The sequence below is a fragment of the Guillardia theta genome (genome assembly GCF_000315625.1).
Source record: "Guillardia theta CCMP2712 unplaced genomic scaffold GUITHscaffold_43, whole genome shotgun sequence".
NCBI lineage: Eukaryota > Cryptophyceae > Pyrenomonadales > Geminigeraceae > Guillardia > Guillardia theta.
In genome coordinates, this window is record NW_005434631.1 from 549,287 (window position 1) to 564,118 (window position 14,832).

At 55.5% G+C, this 14,832-nt stretch overlaps 6 protein-coding genes across 6 annotated transcripts in view; 4 read left to right on the forward strand and 2 right to left on the reverse strand.

Moving 5' to 3' along the window:
- Positions 1 to 583: 583 nt before the first annotated feature.
- On the forward strand, positions 584 to 3,674 carry GUITHDRAFT_110146 (hypothetical protein; the record flags this gene model as incomplete). The annotated part of the gene is made up of 9 exons (XM_005830966.1): positions 584 to 849; positions 1,179 to 1,257; positions 1,432 to 1,559; positions 1,609 to 1,680; positions 1,906 to 1,981; positions 2,041 to 2,105; positions 2,388 to 2,475; positions 2,764 to 2,811; positions 3,237 to 3,674. The coding sequence occupies 9 exons, from the start codon at positions 584 to 586 to the stop codon at positions 3,672 to 3,674; spliced, it is 1,260 nt and encodes a 419-aa protein (XP_005831023.1).
- Positions 3,675 to 4,021: 347 nt separating this feature from the next.
- On the reverse strand, positions 4,022 to 4,348 carry GUITHDRAFT_44661 (hypothetical protein; the record flags this gene model as incomplete). Its single annotated transcript, XM_005830967.1, has 1 exon — positions 4,022 to 4,348. A coding segment is annotated over one exon (327 nt), but the record flags the coding sequence as incomplete, so codon positions are not given.
- Positions 4,349 to 5,736: 1,388 nt separating this feature from the next.
- On the forward strand, positions 5,737 to 6,353 carry GUITHDRAFT_140159 (hypothetical protein; the record flags this gene model as incomplete). Its single annotated transcript, XM_005830968.1, has 5 exons — positions 5,737 to 5,796; positions 5,852 to 5,920; positions 5,972 to 6,173; positions 6,217 to 6,293; positions 6,321 to 6,353. The coding sequence occupies 5 exons, from the start codon at positions 5,737 to 5,739 to the stop codon at positions 6,351 to 6,353; spliced, it is 441 nt and encodes a 146-aa protein (XP_005831025.1).
- A 2,281-nt stretch (positions 6,354 to 8,634) lies between these two features.
- GUITHDRAFT_140160 (hypothetical protein) lies at positions 8,635 to 10,493 on the forward strand (the record flags this gene model as incomplete). The annotated part of the gene is made up of 5 exons (XM_005830969.1): positions 8,635 to 8,907; positions 9,009 to 9,140; positions 9,194 to 9,280; positions 9,328 to 9,678; positions 9,729 to 10,493. The coding sequence occupies 5 exons, from the start codon at positions 8,635 to 8,637 to the stop codon at positions 10,491 to 10,493; spliced, it is 1,608 nt and encodes a 535-aa protein (XP_005831026.1).
- Positions 10,494 to 10,597: 104 nt separating this feature from the next.
- Positions 10,598 to 12,384, reverse strand: GUITHDRAFT_87626 (hypothetical protein). The gene is made up of 4 exons (XM_005830970.1): positions 11,908 to 12,384; positions 10,975 to 11,826; positions 10,744 to 10,915; positions 10,598 to 10,690 (listed from the first exon to the last, which is right to left on the reverse strand). Exons 1-4 carry the CDS (start codon positions 12,373 to 12,375, stop codon positions 10,680 to 10,682), a joined length of 1,503 nt encoding a protein of 500 aa, XP_005831027.1. The 5' UTR covers positions 12,376 to 12,384; the 3' UTR covers positions 10,598 to 10,679.
- A 1,272-nt stretch (positions 12,385 to 13,656) lies between these two features.
- The window catches only part of GUITHDRAFT_110150 (hypothetical protein), a gene marked incomplete at both ends in the record, with an annotated part of 1,514 nt that continues 338 nt past the window's right edge, over positions 13,657 to 14,832 (forward strand). The window contains 4 exons of the mRNA XM_005830971.1: positions 13,657 to 13,923; positions 13,971 to 14,048; positions 14,105 to 14,351; positions 14,400 to 14,455. Coding sequence (XP_005831028.1) covers positions 13,657 to 13,923; positions 13,971 to 14,048; positions 14,105 to 14,351; positions 14,400 to 14,455 — 648 coding nt within the window. The remainder of the gene's footprint in view (positions 13,924 to 13,970; positions 14,049 to 14,104; positions 14,352 to 14,399; positions 14,456 to 14,832) is intronic.

Below are 14,832 nucleotides of genomic sequence, written 5' to 3' on the forward strand. Positions count from 1 at the left end.
CCAAATCGGGGGACAAGCGCAGGTGCAAGCGACAGTCGCAATGCCGGCAGACAAACGAATCCAAGGTACACAAGTGCGAGGAGGGAGGGAGGGAGGGAGGGAGGGAGGGAGGGAGGGAGGGAGGGAGGGAGGGAAGGACAGAGCAGAAGATGAGAGCATGTTGGAGGAGGGGATGGAGCAGAACGAGGGATCCCATGAGCTTGCGAAATATCTTCTGACTTGGCGTACTGTACAGCAAGGACATCAGCAGCATCTCGATGAGGATCGGACACCACCCGCTGCCTCTTATCCTCCTCCTCCTCCTCCTCCTCCTCCTCTGTGTGCTCGACTACCAACTCGTTGTGGAAGCTGCGAGGGGAGAGGAGGAGGCGGCCATGTGCTCTCAGGATCTGCTCCGAGACCAGGAGCAGGAGATCGGTCGACTGAGGAGCGAAATCTCCGAGCTCAAACGCCTGCTCGAGGCCTGCAGAGGTCTAGCAGGACAGGGAGGGAGGGAGGCAGGGATTGGGAGGGCGAGCAGTGCAGGCGGCAGGAGGAGGAGATCAGGGAGCAGGCAGGAACGATCTCGATTCTTAGAGCCGCCATGCATGAGCTGCGCAAGGAGAAGCATCGGGATCCATCGAACTCGTCTCCTCCTCCTCCTCCTGACCAGGGACAGGATGCTCCAGACTCGGAAGCTGGCGGCCGTCAGGAGAGCAGGAGAGCGGGCAACCATGTGAGAGCGGTCAATGGGTGGGACGAGGACGAGGAGGGGCAGCTGGAGTGGGTGTATGGGATCCCGGAGGGGAAGAGAAAGGTTGTGATCGAGCTGGGATCGAACGATGGGCAGTGGATCTATGGCTTCATGATGTGAGTGGAGGAGGAGGAGGAGGAGGAGGAGGAGGAGGAGGAGGTGATGATGATGATGATGATGATGATGATGATGATGATGATTATGATGATGATGATGATTGCAACCATCATCATGGTCATGATATTCAACCATGATGATTGTTTGTCTTAGCCCGACCATCGTCCTCGTAGTGCTCGCTCGCTCCCTGATCTGTGTTCCTCCCCTCCTCCTCCGAGTGCCTTTCCTGCCTCGTTTCCTCTTCGTTTGCTCGCTGTTGTGCTCTTTCTCCGTACTCTCCTCCATCCCTCTCTTTCCCCTCTTCATCTTCCAGCTGATCTTCTGCTAGGAACCACCCGGAATTCTGGCCGATCATCGTAGAGGCGCAACCTGTTTTCAAAGATTCCCTTCGAGAAATTGCTCGCGATGTAGGGCATACTGATTGTAGCTGCTGCTGAAGAAGAAGAGGGAGAAGGAGATGATGACGATAATTCGGAGGAGCAGGACAAGAAAGTTGATAACGAGGAGGAGGAGGAGGAGGAGGAGGAGGATTTCCACGACGATGGCTAAGATGGTGATGAAGATGACGATTGATATGGCAGAATCAGGGAGTTTACATCCAGAAAGCAGCTTGGATCACAGACGGACAGAAGATGAAGTTCTACGGGCACAGCGACGCCGGGGGGATGGGCTCCTCACTGTTTCACGACTCTGTCTATCATGACGGCTGGTGTGTCGTGTAAGAGACGCTGGGACTCTTGACATGGACTACCTGCAAGGTGTGACGGGAAGATGAACTGCAGCGTGAAGCTCGGGGAGGAGTATGAAGTACAGACGTTGGATGTCGTCGAGTAAGCCGTGGAACTCTTTCGTGCTCCCCCCTCCACCTTCCAGCCTTGACCTCCCCTGCCCTCACTCTCCCGCCTCCCCTCTCCTCCCCTCCTCCCCCCTCTACACTTCTTCCAACTCCTCCCTTCTCCTCTCCCCTCTACATTCCTCTTCTTCCAACTCCTCCCTTCTCCTCCCCCCTCTACACTCCTCTTCTTCCAACTCCTCCCTTCTCATCCTCTCCGCAGGCTGGTCAAGTCAGTAGCGACTGAGAGCGACTTCGTCATCCTGCGCATGGATGTGGAGGGAGCCGAGTACGAGATCGTGAGGAAGATGATTGCCAGTCAAGTCTGTCACTTGACATGCGCACGCGATCTGATTAGGCCCACCAGGTCGCCTGCTGGATCGACTACTGGGAGCTAGAGGGTCATGCCATGTATGCCCCTCAGTAAGACCATGCAACTCCTCCTCCTCCTCCTCCTCCTCCTCTTGCCCTCATCATCATCATCATCATCATCACCACCACGACCTCCTCCTCCTCCTCCTCCTCCTCCTCCTCCTCCTCCCCTCCATCATCATCATATCATCATCTTCATCAGCATCCTCCTTCTCCTCTATCATTACCACTACTTCCTCCTCTCCCCCGCTGCCCATCTTCCTCCTCATCGCCTTTTCCTCTTCCTTCTCCCTCGTGTTCGGCTTCGCTGACCTTGGCTCTTTGCGCTCTCAGGAACTACAAGTTTCGCCCGGTCGACCTAGTTCTTCCTTGGCTGCTCAGAGCTTGCGGTGTCGAGATGAGAATTTTCCAGTACTACAAGGTGACAGCGAAAGTTCTCAATGTTGGAGTGGCCCCTCCTCCTCCTGAGGCTTGCTCCTTCTCCTCTTGCTCCTCCTCCTCTTGCTCCTCCTCCTGTTGCCCTCCTCCTGAATTTCCTGTTTCCCCATTATTATTCCTCCTCAAACCCTCTACCCTCTCTCATCCTGAGCAACCGAGTCCCTGCACTACTGAACCACCTCACCCACCCGGCCTCCTCCTCAACATTGTCCTCCTCCTCCTCCTCCTCCTCAGCAGGCGGCTCCCTCCTGCTCAACAAGTTTCTCCGCAGGCTGACCCGAAGCTGCTGCAGCAACGGGAGGAGATGGAGAGGGAGCAGGTAACTGTGTCCTCTGAGCCTCCTCCAGTCACTGAGGGGAGAGCAAGGGGAACTGCTCTTGGCAGCTGCTCGGCTATGACGCTTGCTCGGAGACTGGCTCTTGCCAGGGTATCGCAGAGACTTGAGGGTCATGAGAGGAGGTACCATAACGCCGGGCATGCTGCTGTTTCAGTGGCTGGGCAGCTTCGGATCCCATTCGGGGCCCGGGGCCCGCTCTCAGTACTCGGCCCGGAATCTTACTGCACTGAAAGACCCAAAAGACAGTAACACAAAACCTAGTACTTCCCTTACCAGCGAGATTGCTGTCCTGCCTAATCCGCTCTTCTGCACGGCATACTATGCATTTTCCGATGGTATTTACTATTAAGAGTATGCTCATGCTGACCGGGAGGGCTGCTGCTTCACGCCACATCTTGTCCCCAAAGGCCTTGACTCTGTTTGAAGCCAACGCTGCTCGATCGTCGATTCAGCCCTTGGAGGCTCACGGTTACTGGCACAGGTTGCGCGTTAGGTCTGAGCGTGTTGCGATGCGCGGAGGACAGGAGAAAGAGAGTACCAAGGAGCGGCATGAAGCAGCCTATGAGTACACCAACATGTCCCTTGAGGCGAAGATCGTGAGATCAGAGAAGATGATTAAAGAGGTCGATCGAGAAATGGAAAACGCAAAGCAGTGTTTGCTCGATCCAGACATGGATAAGCTCATACATTGGCAGACGAGAATCGAAGTGCTTCGAGCGAAAAAGAGCATGCTGCAAACAGAAAGGCTTTACCTGCTCGATGAATTCTTTGCCCAGTCTTCGCCCAAGGAGAAAACAGAGGGCTCAAGAGACCATCAGACCTGCACGTCACCTGATGAAGCCTGAAGGCGACGCTAGCGGTGCCGAGCACTGACGACTGAAGGCAAGGGACGGACGAGGCGAAGACAAAGTTTGTCGACAACTTCGTCACTCAGTCACATGAAAACCAGCGTCTTCTTGGAGTGCTCAGCAACAGCACGAGAGGGAAGGCCAGCAGAAGGACGAAGAAACACTTGGAATGATGGGGATGGAATATTCAACAAGGACAGCACTCAATCTCGAAGCTATCACATGAAACACGAGTCATCTTCTATCCCATACAGCCTGATACACTTCCATAACCTCCTCCTCCTTCCCGTCCTGGTCGCTGCTGCTAGCACCCCCGTACACCTCTCACCACCACCAGTACACCAGCACGTCGCTGCTGCTAGCACCCCCGTACACCTCTCACCACCACCAGTACACCAGCACGTCGCTGCTGCTAGCACACCCGTACACCTCTCACCACCACCAGTACACCAGCACGTCGCTGCTGCCAGCACACCCGTACACCTCTCACCACCACCAGTACACCAGCACGTCGCTGCTGCTAGCACACCCGTACACCTCTCACCACCACCAGTACACCAGCACGTCGCTGCTGCTAGCACCCCCGTACACCTCTCACCACCACCAGTACACCAGCACGAGTCGCTGCTGCTAGCTAGCACCCCCGTACACCTCTCACCACCACCAGTACACCAGCACGAGTCGCTGCTGCTAGCACCCCCGTACACCTCTCACCACCACCAGTACACCAGCACGAGTCGCTGCTGCTAGCACCCCCGTACACCTCTCACCACCACCAGTACACCAGCACGTCGCTGCTGCCAGCACACCCGTACACCTCTCACCAGTACACCAGCACGTCGCTGCTGCTAGCACACCCGTACACCTCTCACCACCACCAGTACACCAGCACGAGTCGCTGCTGCTAGCACCCCCGTACACCTCTCACCACCACCAGTACACCAGCACGAGTCGCTGCTGCTAGCTAGCACCCCCGTACACCTCTCACCACCACCAGTACACCAGCACGAGTCGCTGCTGCTAGCACCCCCGTACACCTCTCACCACCACCAGTACACCAGCACGAGTCGCTGCTGCTAGCACCCCCGTACACCTCTCACCACCACCAGTACACCAGCACGTCGCTGCTGCCAGCACACCCGTACACCTCTCACCACCACCAGTACACCAGCACGTCGCTGCTGCTAGCACCCCCGTACACCTCTCACCACCACCAGTACACCAGCACGAGTCGCTGCTGCCAGCACACCCGTACACCTCTCACCACCACCAGTACACCAGCACGTCTCGCTGCTGCTAGCACACCCGTACACCTCTCACCACCACCAGTACACCAGCACGTCGCTGCTGCCAGCACACCCGTACACCTCTCACCACCACCAGTACACCAGCACGTCTCGCTGCTGCTAGCTAGCACACCCGTACACCTCTCACCACGACTAGTCTTGACTTGTCGGATCGGCGTGAACTCTGTCAACTCGTTCCACGACAAGTAAGACGCTACTACAGATTGTAACGGAACCCGACGGTTACCCAACGGATTGGTTTTGGATGTTGCTTTTTGACGTCGGGTCAACGGATAAAAATGCTGGCGTTGCCAGTGATGTCGACCGACGTCAGAGGGGAGGAGGAGATCCCGTGAGGGAAAGAAGCCAAGTGAGAAGAAGGGGAAGAAGGACGGTAGAGGCAAGTGAGAAGAAGGGGAAGAAGGACGGTAGAGGCAAGTGAGAAGGATGGAAGAGGTAGAAGACAGGGAGCTTCGAGGTTGAAATGGACCTCAAGGGAGAAATCAGCCATGTGAAGAGAGAGAAATAAATTAAACTCTCTAGCGCAGCCATCTCCATATCTGAGCTCTCTGCTCCTTCTCTCTGTTTGGATGCGTGTGCAGAGAACTCTCCCATACTTCGATTGCATCTCACGTTGCATAACATTACTAAGATGAGTGCAATCCACATCGTGATGATGTAACATGGTGACATGCGAGGAGGGTAGCTGATGCTGTGCATTGCGCAGGTTGATACAGAAACAAACACCGTCAGAGCATCAAAACTTTACCAAGATGGAGGACGCGGCTAGCAGCAAAAATCCTCTCAACCAGATGAGGAACTGGGAGGCAGTAGTGAGCATCCATGACGACCTGCGCTCCTCCTCCAGCCTCTCACACGCCATGTCAGATCATGAAGGAGAACGCCGTCATGAGAGAGTGGGAAGGGTCCTGGGGATTCATGCGGTCGGCGCCTCAGGTACGCAACGACGCGAGGAGTTTTCAGCTCGTGACGCTTGCATGGCGGCAGAAAGAACGCTTGTTCGAGGTGGGAACCTGCAAGTACTACTCCAAGGGACTCGACGGCACCTGCCAGGCTACGCTCCGCCACAAGCGAATCCCCATCCTAGCACGTGCCTCCTCCGAGCTAGAGGACAAGGAGAAGGCGTTGTTGGAGACTAAGATCTGCAAGCAGCGGGAGGGTCCGGAGATGACAAGCTCGCAAGCTTACGGTGCCTGCTGTTGCTGTTCCTCCTCGGCGTGACCCGTTAGCAGGGGCAAGAAAGAATATCGAGTTGTTTGGAATTTCTGATTTCGGGAGAGGAAAATTGAGCCTCCTCGTGGGAGGGAAGGTCAGCTTGTTGATTTCTGTCGTGCAGTCAACAGGAGCTGATCTTACTGTCAGAGCATGACCAAAGGCTTCCGATACATCTGATCTTCAATCTCCTGCTTAACAGCACTCTCTCGCTCTTTTCCCGTCCTTCAAAGTACATGAACATCACCTTCAAAAGTCTGCAAGGCCTTTGTTGTTTGCCCGTCCTCTCCGCTAAAAATCACGTCGTTCCAGTAATCATGCGCTCCACCGAAGTGAAGCGGATCAAACTTGAGGCCACTTCCGTCTTCCTCCTCTTCTTCGTCGTCAGAGCTGCTCTGAGTCTCAGCACACCGAGCGAGGACCATCAGCACAGCATCACCTCTCGATGTAGTTGAAATCCGAAGACTTCTTGGAAGATGCTCGAGACAGCATGCTCTGGATGTCTTTATCCTTTCGCTTGACGGCGAAGGACATTGGAAGGCTTCCCCACCTGTCCTTCCTCAAGGGATCTGCTCCGTGTCTCAGCAGAAGCTCCACCTGTTTATGAACCATCAATAGACATCCCCGCCAACAACCCCTGGTAGCCTCCCCGCCCCTCCGCCCACGCCCCGAATTCAAACTCCTCTTTTCCCGTCTCTCTCTTCCATTCCCCCTTTCCTGTCTCTTCTCATGTCTTGTCCTGTCCTCTCCCAGCATCGCATACCATTTCACGCTGTCCTGTTCTCACAGCAGTGAGCAAGGGTGTGGCTTCGGCGTAGTCAACGATGCTGATGTTACAGCCCAACGAGATCATCTCTTCTACCAATCGAACATGCCCAGCAAGCTACAATAAAGGTCAGCAGCAGCCCCTCTACCCCCGCCTGCTATCCCTTTCCCTTCCAAACCCCGCCTCTGCACTTCTGTCCTATTGCTCCTCCTCTCCCCTTTGCTCCCTGGCTTGCTCTCCTTTCTTGCACTTTCACCTCCCTCAAACCCTCTTGACCTACCACTGCTCGATGCACAGGGGTCCGTTGGAGGGAGTCGAAGGAGTTCATGGGTGTGCCCGACTGCAGGAGCAGGCGGATAATCGCTAAATTTCCTTGGTCTGCCGCGAGATGCAGCACATTGGTTCCGAACGTAGCTCTGGCAAGGGGAAAGCACGTCTCAGAGCATGGCGAGATCGGAACAGGATTATCACTTCAGCGCTCCTGACGCTCCTGACGCTACGAGCATGCGAGCAACTGATACGGTAGGGCAGAGCTCGGAGGAAGGAATGGAATGTATCATCTCGGCCTGGCAGTAGGTCATGCAAAGGCATCGCTCCATCCCGCATGGCTGCCAAGGACGCAAAGCAACGTAGTGCAATGCCGTCAAGTTCCTGTCGTTAGGGTTGCGAGACCTGACGCTCGCCCCTTTGCTGATTGCTTCCTCCGCGCCGGAAAGATTCAATTCCCGGCAGGCCTCCCACAGTAGTTGATCCGCGTCTCTCACGGGAGTTGCGCCTGCACCTTATGATGTAGCTCAACGAGGCGACGAGTCATCGAGACTTTACCTGCCCCATTGCTCTGCTGAGGACCTCCGCTGCTCCCTCCCCTCAAGTTCGCTGGGTCGGCCCGCCAGCAGCAGTGGGTGACAGTTCCATGCGGGGAAGCGGCTTGGATTGCGACAAACAGAAAAGCGATTGCATAATCCTTCTTTGCTCCCATACTTCGACCGATCTTGATAATTCAGACCCGCGTTGTCTACTGGACCTTTCACGAAGATCTATAACGTTGTGTAGTCTAGCAACACGATCATGACTCGACGATTACGAGCAAGATATTCTAAGGAAGACATATTTGAGTCAGAACATCAAGACAGCATTGATGCATACATGACCTCCCTCCCTCTCCCTCCCTTCCTCCTCTTCTCCTCGGTTCCCTCCCTTCTCCTTCGCTGCCCTGCCCTCCTCCTCTCTTTCCCTCCTTCACCTCTCCTCCTCCCCCCTCCTCTCCCCAAACTTCTCTTCTCCACCCTCTCCGTCTCCTCTCTCTCCGTCTCCTCCCTCTTTCTCTCCTCCCTCTCCGTCTCCTCCCTCTCCCTCCCTTCCCTTCCTCTTCCGCTCCCTCCATGTCGTTCCTATCGGGCGTAATGCAGAGGGGGTTCAAAGGAAGGGGGCCCAAAGTACCGGTCTTACAGCCCACATGCAAAGGGGTAGGGGTACGAACAAAAAGAATCCAAGTACCGGGTGCTACGAAGGGCAAAGAGGGGGTAGAGGTGATCAACTGAGATACCAAGAAGGGCCACGAGGGGGTAGGGTGGTGAAATTTAGCAGGTTGGGGTGCTGAGAAGGGGTGGGGAGGGGTAGGGTACTTTGGTTGAGGTCGGTGGGGTAGTGGGGTACGAAAGCGCAGGGAACAATGGCGAAAGTTTTGAGCTTGTTTGTCCTGATGATGGCGGCGATAGCGATGTGCGAAGGTCGACGAGGACATGGTGACAGGGGAACCCATGAAGACTTCGCCAAGGACAAGAAGTCTCATGGCTGCAACCATGGATGGAGCTCGGGATGGGGCAAGGGTTGGGACTGTTGCGGTGGAGCGTGGGGGAGCCGACAAAGTGGCTGCGGGACAGGATGGAGCTTTTTTGATGGCATGGGACTGGATGGAAACGTGATTAGACATGCAACCGACAAGGTGAGAGGATGGGTGCATGCTGTGCTCTCCAGGACAAGCCCGTCCTCGAGCTCGTTGGCTGACGAGCTGTTTGTCTGGCCTTGCTGATTGCTGGGTTCCAGGTTCGAGAGCTCAAGTCGAGCATGAAGCACATGGTGGAATCGATGCACACGGTCGATATAACGCCCCTCTGCCCCCATCTGAAGAAGAAGAATGACGAGCTGGAAGAACTGCTGCACGACTGTGAACTCAAGGTCAGAGCAACAATCGGCGGCACCCCAGAGCTCACAGGTTTCTTCCTTTACAGGTCTCAAAGAATCGTCTCAAGGAAGAATCGAAGCGGGAGGAAACAGAGCAGAGCTGCCGAAGGAGAATCAACGAGCTCGAGGAGAAGGTTTCTGAAAGATGCTGTGTAACGGGCCGTGGATGACATCGTTTCAGGTGGAAAGGGCCAAGGACAGGGGACACAACAAGAAAGACAGGCTGAGAGATGCGCTGAGCGAGAACAAGATCCTTAGAGCAAGACTTGATGCATGCTCGGAGCAGATGGTTGACTTCACTGCCAAGCTGAGGGATGCGGAGAGCAGGTTGATGGCTGCGAACGAGCTGCTGAGGAAGGCGAAGGGAGGAGGTGCAATTCAGTCTGTTCCCGACAACGAGGTGGAGCAGACATTGAGTTCAAAACCTGTTCTTGTCGATGTAAAGATTGCCCGTGTCTCGAGCGAAGGCCTGACCCCCGACGAGCCTCCGTCCGAGAATGCAGCTCCCTCCGACATCGGACAAGTGAAAACGGTACGTTGAACACGCAGAGGAAGTCTTGGAGTTCATGTCGATTTTTTCAGATGAGCAACGTGAAGGAGAGCATGCTTGATGTCTGGCTGCTCCTAGTGTGCTTGATCTTGAGCGGTGTCTTCTGCAGCATGCCGTCGGAGCATGAAGAGCAACCGGCTATCGCATGTGAACGTGAAGGTCAGGAAAGAGATGGAGAGCAGGACGAGGCCAAGGAAGAGGGTCAGGCTGTGGATCAAGATGAGGACAAGCAGGAAGAGGAAGAGCTATCGGAGAAGCGACATGAAAGAAGGGAGAGTGGACCCACGAACGATGAGGAGGCCGATGACCTCGACGCTGATGACGACCCGGAGGACTTTGCAAGATCTTCTTTGGTAGAGCCGAAGCCCTCTGCTGTAACGGGAGAGCGACGCGATGCTGAGGGAGACGACATCTTGCAGTCAGATGGAGCAGCTAGGAGGGGAAGCTGTGCCGATGAACCGGAACATGTTGAGATGGTAGCCCAGGAGGGACAAGGTCAAGTTCAACACGATGGAGAAGAAAGCATTGCAGCAGGTGAATGGCAGGCGGGAGAGGGAGAAAAGGCAAGAGAAGGAGGACGAGCATCGACAGGGGAACAGGGAGGAGCAAAAGAGGAAGGTGATCAACAGAAGAGCACAGATTTGGCCAACGGAGAGCAGAATAGCGATGGTCAGACGACCAAGGGGGGGGATGATTTCGGCAAGGGAGCAGGAGCAGAAGCAGAAGCGAATTCCTTCCGCGAAGTTGAAGATTTTTCTGCCCGACATGATGTCATGACGGGTGGACGTGAAAGATAACGCTGACGGGGAGGAGGAGGAGGAGGAGGAGGAGGAGGAGGAGGAGGAGGAGGAGGAGGAGGAGGAGGAGGAGGAATGGGAGCTGATCGAGCGCCCGACGCATCTCGAGAGTGAAAACTTTCACATGCCACATTAACATCACCAACAATGAGCGGTGAATGAGTTTGAATCTGGAAAAAATAATATCTATCTTGAACCTGGCCAAGCAATCAGAGTCAAACATGCGCCAAACAACATGACAAGTCAAAACCTTGAAATGACTGCACCACCAAAGTCCCGTTGAGAGCTATGATAATGAGCGCGACCAGCCATGCGATGACTTGTGTGACCTTCGAGTTCGCGTACTCGCCCATCAGCTGCTTGTTGCCAGTGAACATGACGAGCGGAACCACGGCGAAGGGCAGCTGCAGGGAGAGAACGATCTGAAAAACTCAACTTCAGTGTTTTCCTTCCTCCTCCTCTCCCCCCTCTCCCTCCTGACCTGGCTGATGATCAACAAGTTGTTCACTCCTCCATCGCCCGTCGCGAGCAGCATAATGAGCGCCGGCAGGATGGCAACTAGACGAGTCCCAATCCTCAAGATGTAGCCCTTGACCTTCTTGTTCAAGAATCCCTCCATCACCACTTGCCCCGCAAGCGTCCCCGTGATCGTACTTTGTTGTCCGCTTGCAAGCAAAGCGCATCCGAAGAGGATGGAGGACAGCTTCGAGCCCAGCACGCGAGACAGCAGCTCCGACGCCTGCCCAATGTCGGCCACGTCGTTGTGCCCCGACCGGTAGAAGGTCGCCGCCGACACGACGAGGATGGCGGCGTTGACGAAGAAGGCGAGGACGAGAGACAGGTTGCAGTCCATGGTGGAGTACAGGACGGCCTTGGCGATGGCAGAAGACGATTTTGACTTGTCTCGCACCTGCACGAGGCTGCTGTGCAGGTACAGATTCTGCGGCATCACCGTCGCTCCAAGGATGCCGACGCCGACGAAGAGCATGCCAGGGTTGGTGATGAGGCTCGCCGACGGCACGAAACATCCCTTGAGCATCTCGATTCCGTCGGGGCGGGCGAAGGCAAGCTCGACAGCGAAGCAGACGCAGATGGTGGTGATCATGGCGACGATGAGGACCTCGATGATACGCATGCGGTTCTCCCCTATGACGAGGAGGACAAGGACGTCGAAGGCGGTGATGACGACTCCCCATATGAGGGGGATCCCGAAGAGAAGGTTGAACGCGATCGCTGACCCGATCACCTCCGCAAGGTCGCACGCACAGACGGCAAGTTGGGCCGTGACCCACAGGAACCTGTAGGTCCACTTGGAGTATCTCAGCCGACAAGCCTACAAGGCGTGCAGTCAGCAAATGTGACGGTACAGATGAAAAGGAGGAAGACGAGGACGAGGGAGAGAGAACAATGGAACCTGAGCCAAGTCAAGCTTCGTCACCAGTCCCAACCTCAACGAGAGCGTCTGCACAAACATGGCGATGATCGAAGACAGCAAGACAACAAACAAGAGCTGGTAGTTGTACGCTGACCCTGCTTGCAGATCTGTCGCCCAGTTCCCGGGATCCATGTAGCCAACAGCGACAAGGGCACCGGACCCGACGTAAGGCTTCACCCTCGACCAGCATCCCTCTTGCTTCACCAGGGACATGTCATGCTCACATCCTAGCAGATCTGAATGTGAAGTCTCGCTGACCTCCGTTTCTCGAGTCGAGAACTGAGTTGAGGTGGGAGCGGGTCCGTCCTTTCCCCCCTCGACCTCCCTCATGATGCTGGTCAGGTCGTCCAACTCCATCTTCGGGGACACCACCCGCAGCGCCAGCACCACGTCCTGGTTGTCCACCGCCGAACTGAGCTCCACGCCAGATCGATCGATCTCGATCATGGCGTTTGAGCTGGGGCTGCGGACAACAATGGCATGTCATGACTGGTGGAATAAGCATCTCTTTTGTCTTTGCGAGGATGTCACCTCAGCGATCTCATCGAGGTTTTGGTTCTCGTTCTACCTTCCTCTGTCTCCTCCTCCTGCCTTGTTCCATCATCTCCCCAGGCCTAAAGCGCTTGCTTTCACTAGCTATGCAAACTCGAGAGAAATTGCATCCTCAACAAACACAACTCACGCGTGCTGGGTTGGGATATCTGCTGCAAGGTATCTTTCCTCAAACTTCACTCCTCTACCTCCATATCAGTTGACGTTCTTCTCCTCTCATACATCTCTACTCTACTTGCACCACAATCCAGAAAGTTCTGTTTCCTGTTGCTCCCTTTACCAGGGCTCGCTCCCGTCTCCATCCTACCAGCTCCTCAGCGATGATCTGCATTTCTACCTGAGACCTTCTCCTTATTCTTCAGTGCCAGGAAGTCATCTCACCCCTCTTCCTTCAATCTCCACAGAACCTCAAACAGGCCAACCCCCGCCAGCCTCCCTCCCTCCCTCCCTCCCTCCCTCCCTCCCTCCCTCCCTTTCTCAAACCTCTCCTATCCATCTCTGTCTCGTCCCTCAATGTAAGTCTCTTCCTCCTCCTCCTCCTCCTCCTCCTCCTCCTCCTCCTCCTCCACACTTCGTGTGATGCCCTCATCATACTGACCCATTTTCACCCTTATCCACCTGAACTACCCTACCCCAACATTTATGAGTCTCCAAACAATCACCCCCATAATCACCCCTCCAATTTCCCAGAAATTCACCCCTCTTTTGACCTAAAACCTACCCACCCCGTTGTGTCCATGTCGCTTGCTTGTAGGATAGTCACTTGTGTATGAGGGGGATGAGAATTTGTCTTTTTGGATGAGCGGGGACGAGGGACACGACGGGTCAAGGCCGGTGGGCCACCAGCTGTGCAGGATGCAGTCGGCGCGAGCGCTATGGGCGTCCATAGAGACGATGAGAGGAGGAGGAGGAGGAGGAGGAGGCGAGGGAGGAGGAGGAGGAGGCGAGATACAGAGCGGAGGAGAGCATGGAAGAGGGGCGCAGGAAGAAGGCGTGGAAGGGCAGGGACTTCGAGAAGACGAGGAGGGGACTGGGAAGGAGAGAGAAAGGCTCGAAGCAGAGGTTGAGAACGGAGATGGTGAACTTGTACGTCACATAGGGAGCAACGGTGACGGGGAGGGAGGGGGAAGGCAGCTGTCTGAAAGATCCCCCATGAAAGAACCAGGGCCGAACACAATGGCTTCTGGCGAGAGCCCAAAGTCACCGCGGACAGTCAAAGACACGTCGGGCATATCGTACGTGATGAAGAAGCAGCAGGAGAAGGCTGCTCTGAGGAAACGATTGGAGAGCGTGGAGGCAGAGCTGAACGAAGCTAAGGGGAAGAACCAAACCATCCTCCTGGAGATGGAGAAACTTCGAAACCGACTGCAAGCTCGGCACACCGTCCGCGAGTCCTCCGCCAACCAGATAGAGAGTTTGAATGCCGAGGTCGTCCGGCAGGAGGTCTGTGCTGCTTGCCTTGTCCTCCCAGACGTTGATGAGCTTGTTAGCAAGAGATCAGGGAGCTGCGGAGAAGAAACGAGCATCTTGACGCACGATTGCGACAGGTGCTGGAGAAGAGTCAGCAGGTAGGGAGATCCTTCAGATAGCTTCCATGCTGCGAGCTTGACCTTGGAGGGGACAGGACGCAAGGCTCCTTGTCGAAGCGCGGGATGAGTTGGAATGGTGGAAGCGAATGGACGGGGAAAGGGAGGCGGTGCTGAAGGAGCGGGAGGAGGCAGTGAAGAAGCAAGCGGTGCTGCAGCAGGCGGAGCTGATCCGAGACAAGGAGAGCGTAGCTGTCTCCCTCTCGAAGCTGCGGACCATGCAGGATTACCTGGTGGTGAGGGAGCACAGGGTGAAGAATTTCTTCGAGAGCTTTCGAGCGAGAGGTCGCACTACCTGTCCTTTTCCTCTTCGGCCTCTTAGCACCTCTGCAGTCATCTGGCATCGACCTATCCTGAGAATGTGGGCGGAGCTGGCGAAGCTGAAGAGGGTGAGGAGGAGGAAGAGGAGGGGGGGAGGGGGAAGGGGGGAGTGGAAGGCGGTGGTATCGATGAAGGAGAGGGGCAGGAGGAGGAGGAGGAGGAGGAGAATCTGCTTGAGATGTGAAATTTCGATGCATATACAGCGAGTTCGTCTGTTTCGAAAGAGGACGCTGGTGACTACCAGAAGTCGCCATGTTCGATTATGCTTTCATCGATGGTCTCCACTACCATCCTCCTGTCTTGTGCTCACTTCGTCTCCCCACTACCTAGGCAGCTCTCCTGCCCCTCTGCTTTTCCCCTGTCAGACGATTGCCTCTTCCTCTCCTCCTTCTTCCTCCTCTCTCCCCTCCTCTCCCCCTGTCTCCGTCCTCATTCCTCCTCCTCC

Coding starts and splice junctions, on each gene's coding strand:
- GUITHDRAFT_87626 (XM_005830970.1), bottom strand. CDS start 12,375: ATGATCGAGATCGATCGATCTGGCGTGGAGCTCAGTTCGGCGGTGGAC. Junction 11,827..11,907: donor CGAAGCTTGACTTGGCTCAG/GTTCCATTGTTC, acceptor CACGCCTTGTAG/GCTTGTCGGCTGAGATACTC. Junction 10,916..10,974: donor ACTTGTTGATCATCAGCCAG/GTCAGGAGGGAG, acceptor TGAGTTTTTCAG/ATCGTTCTCTCCCTGCAGCT.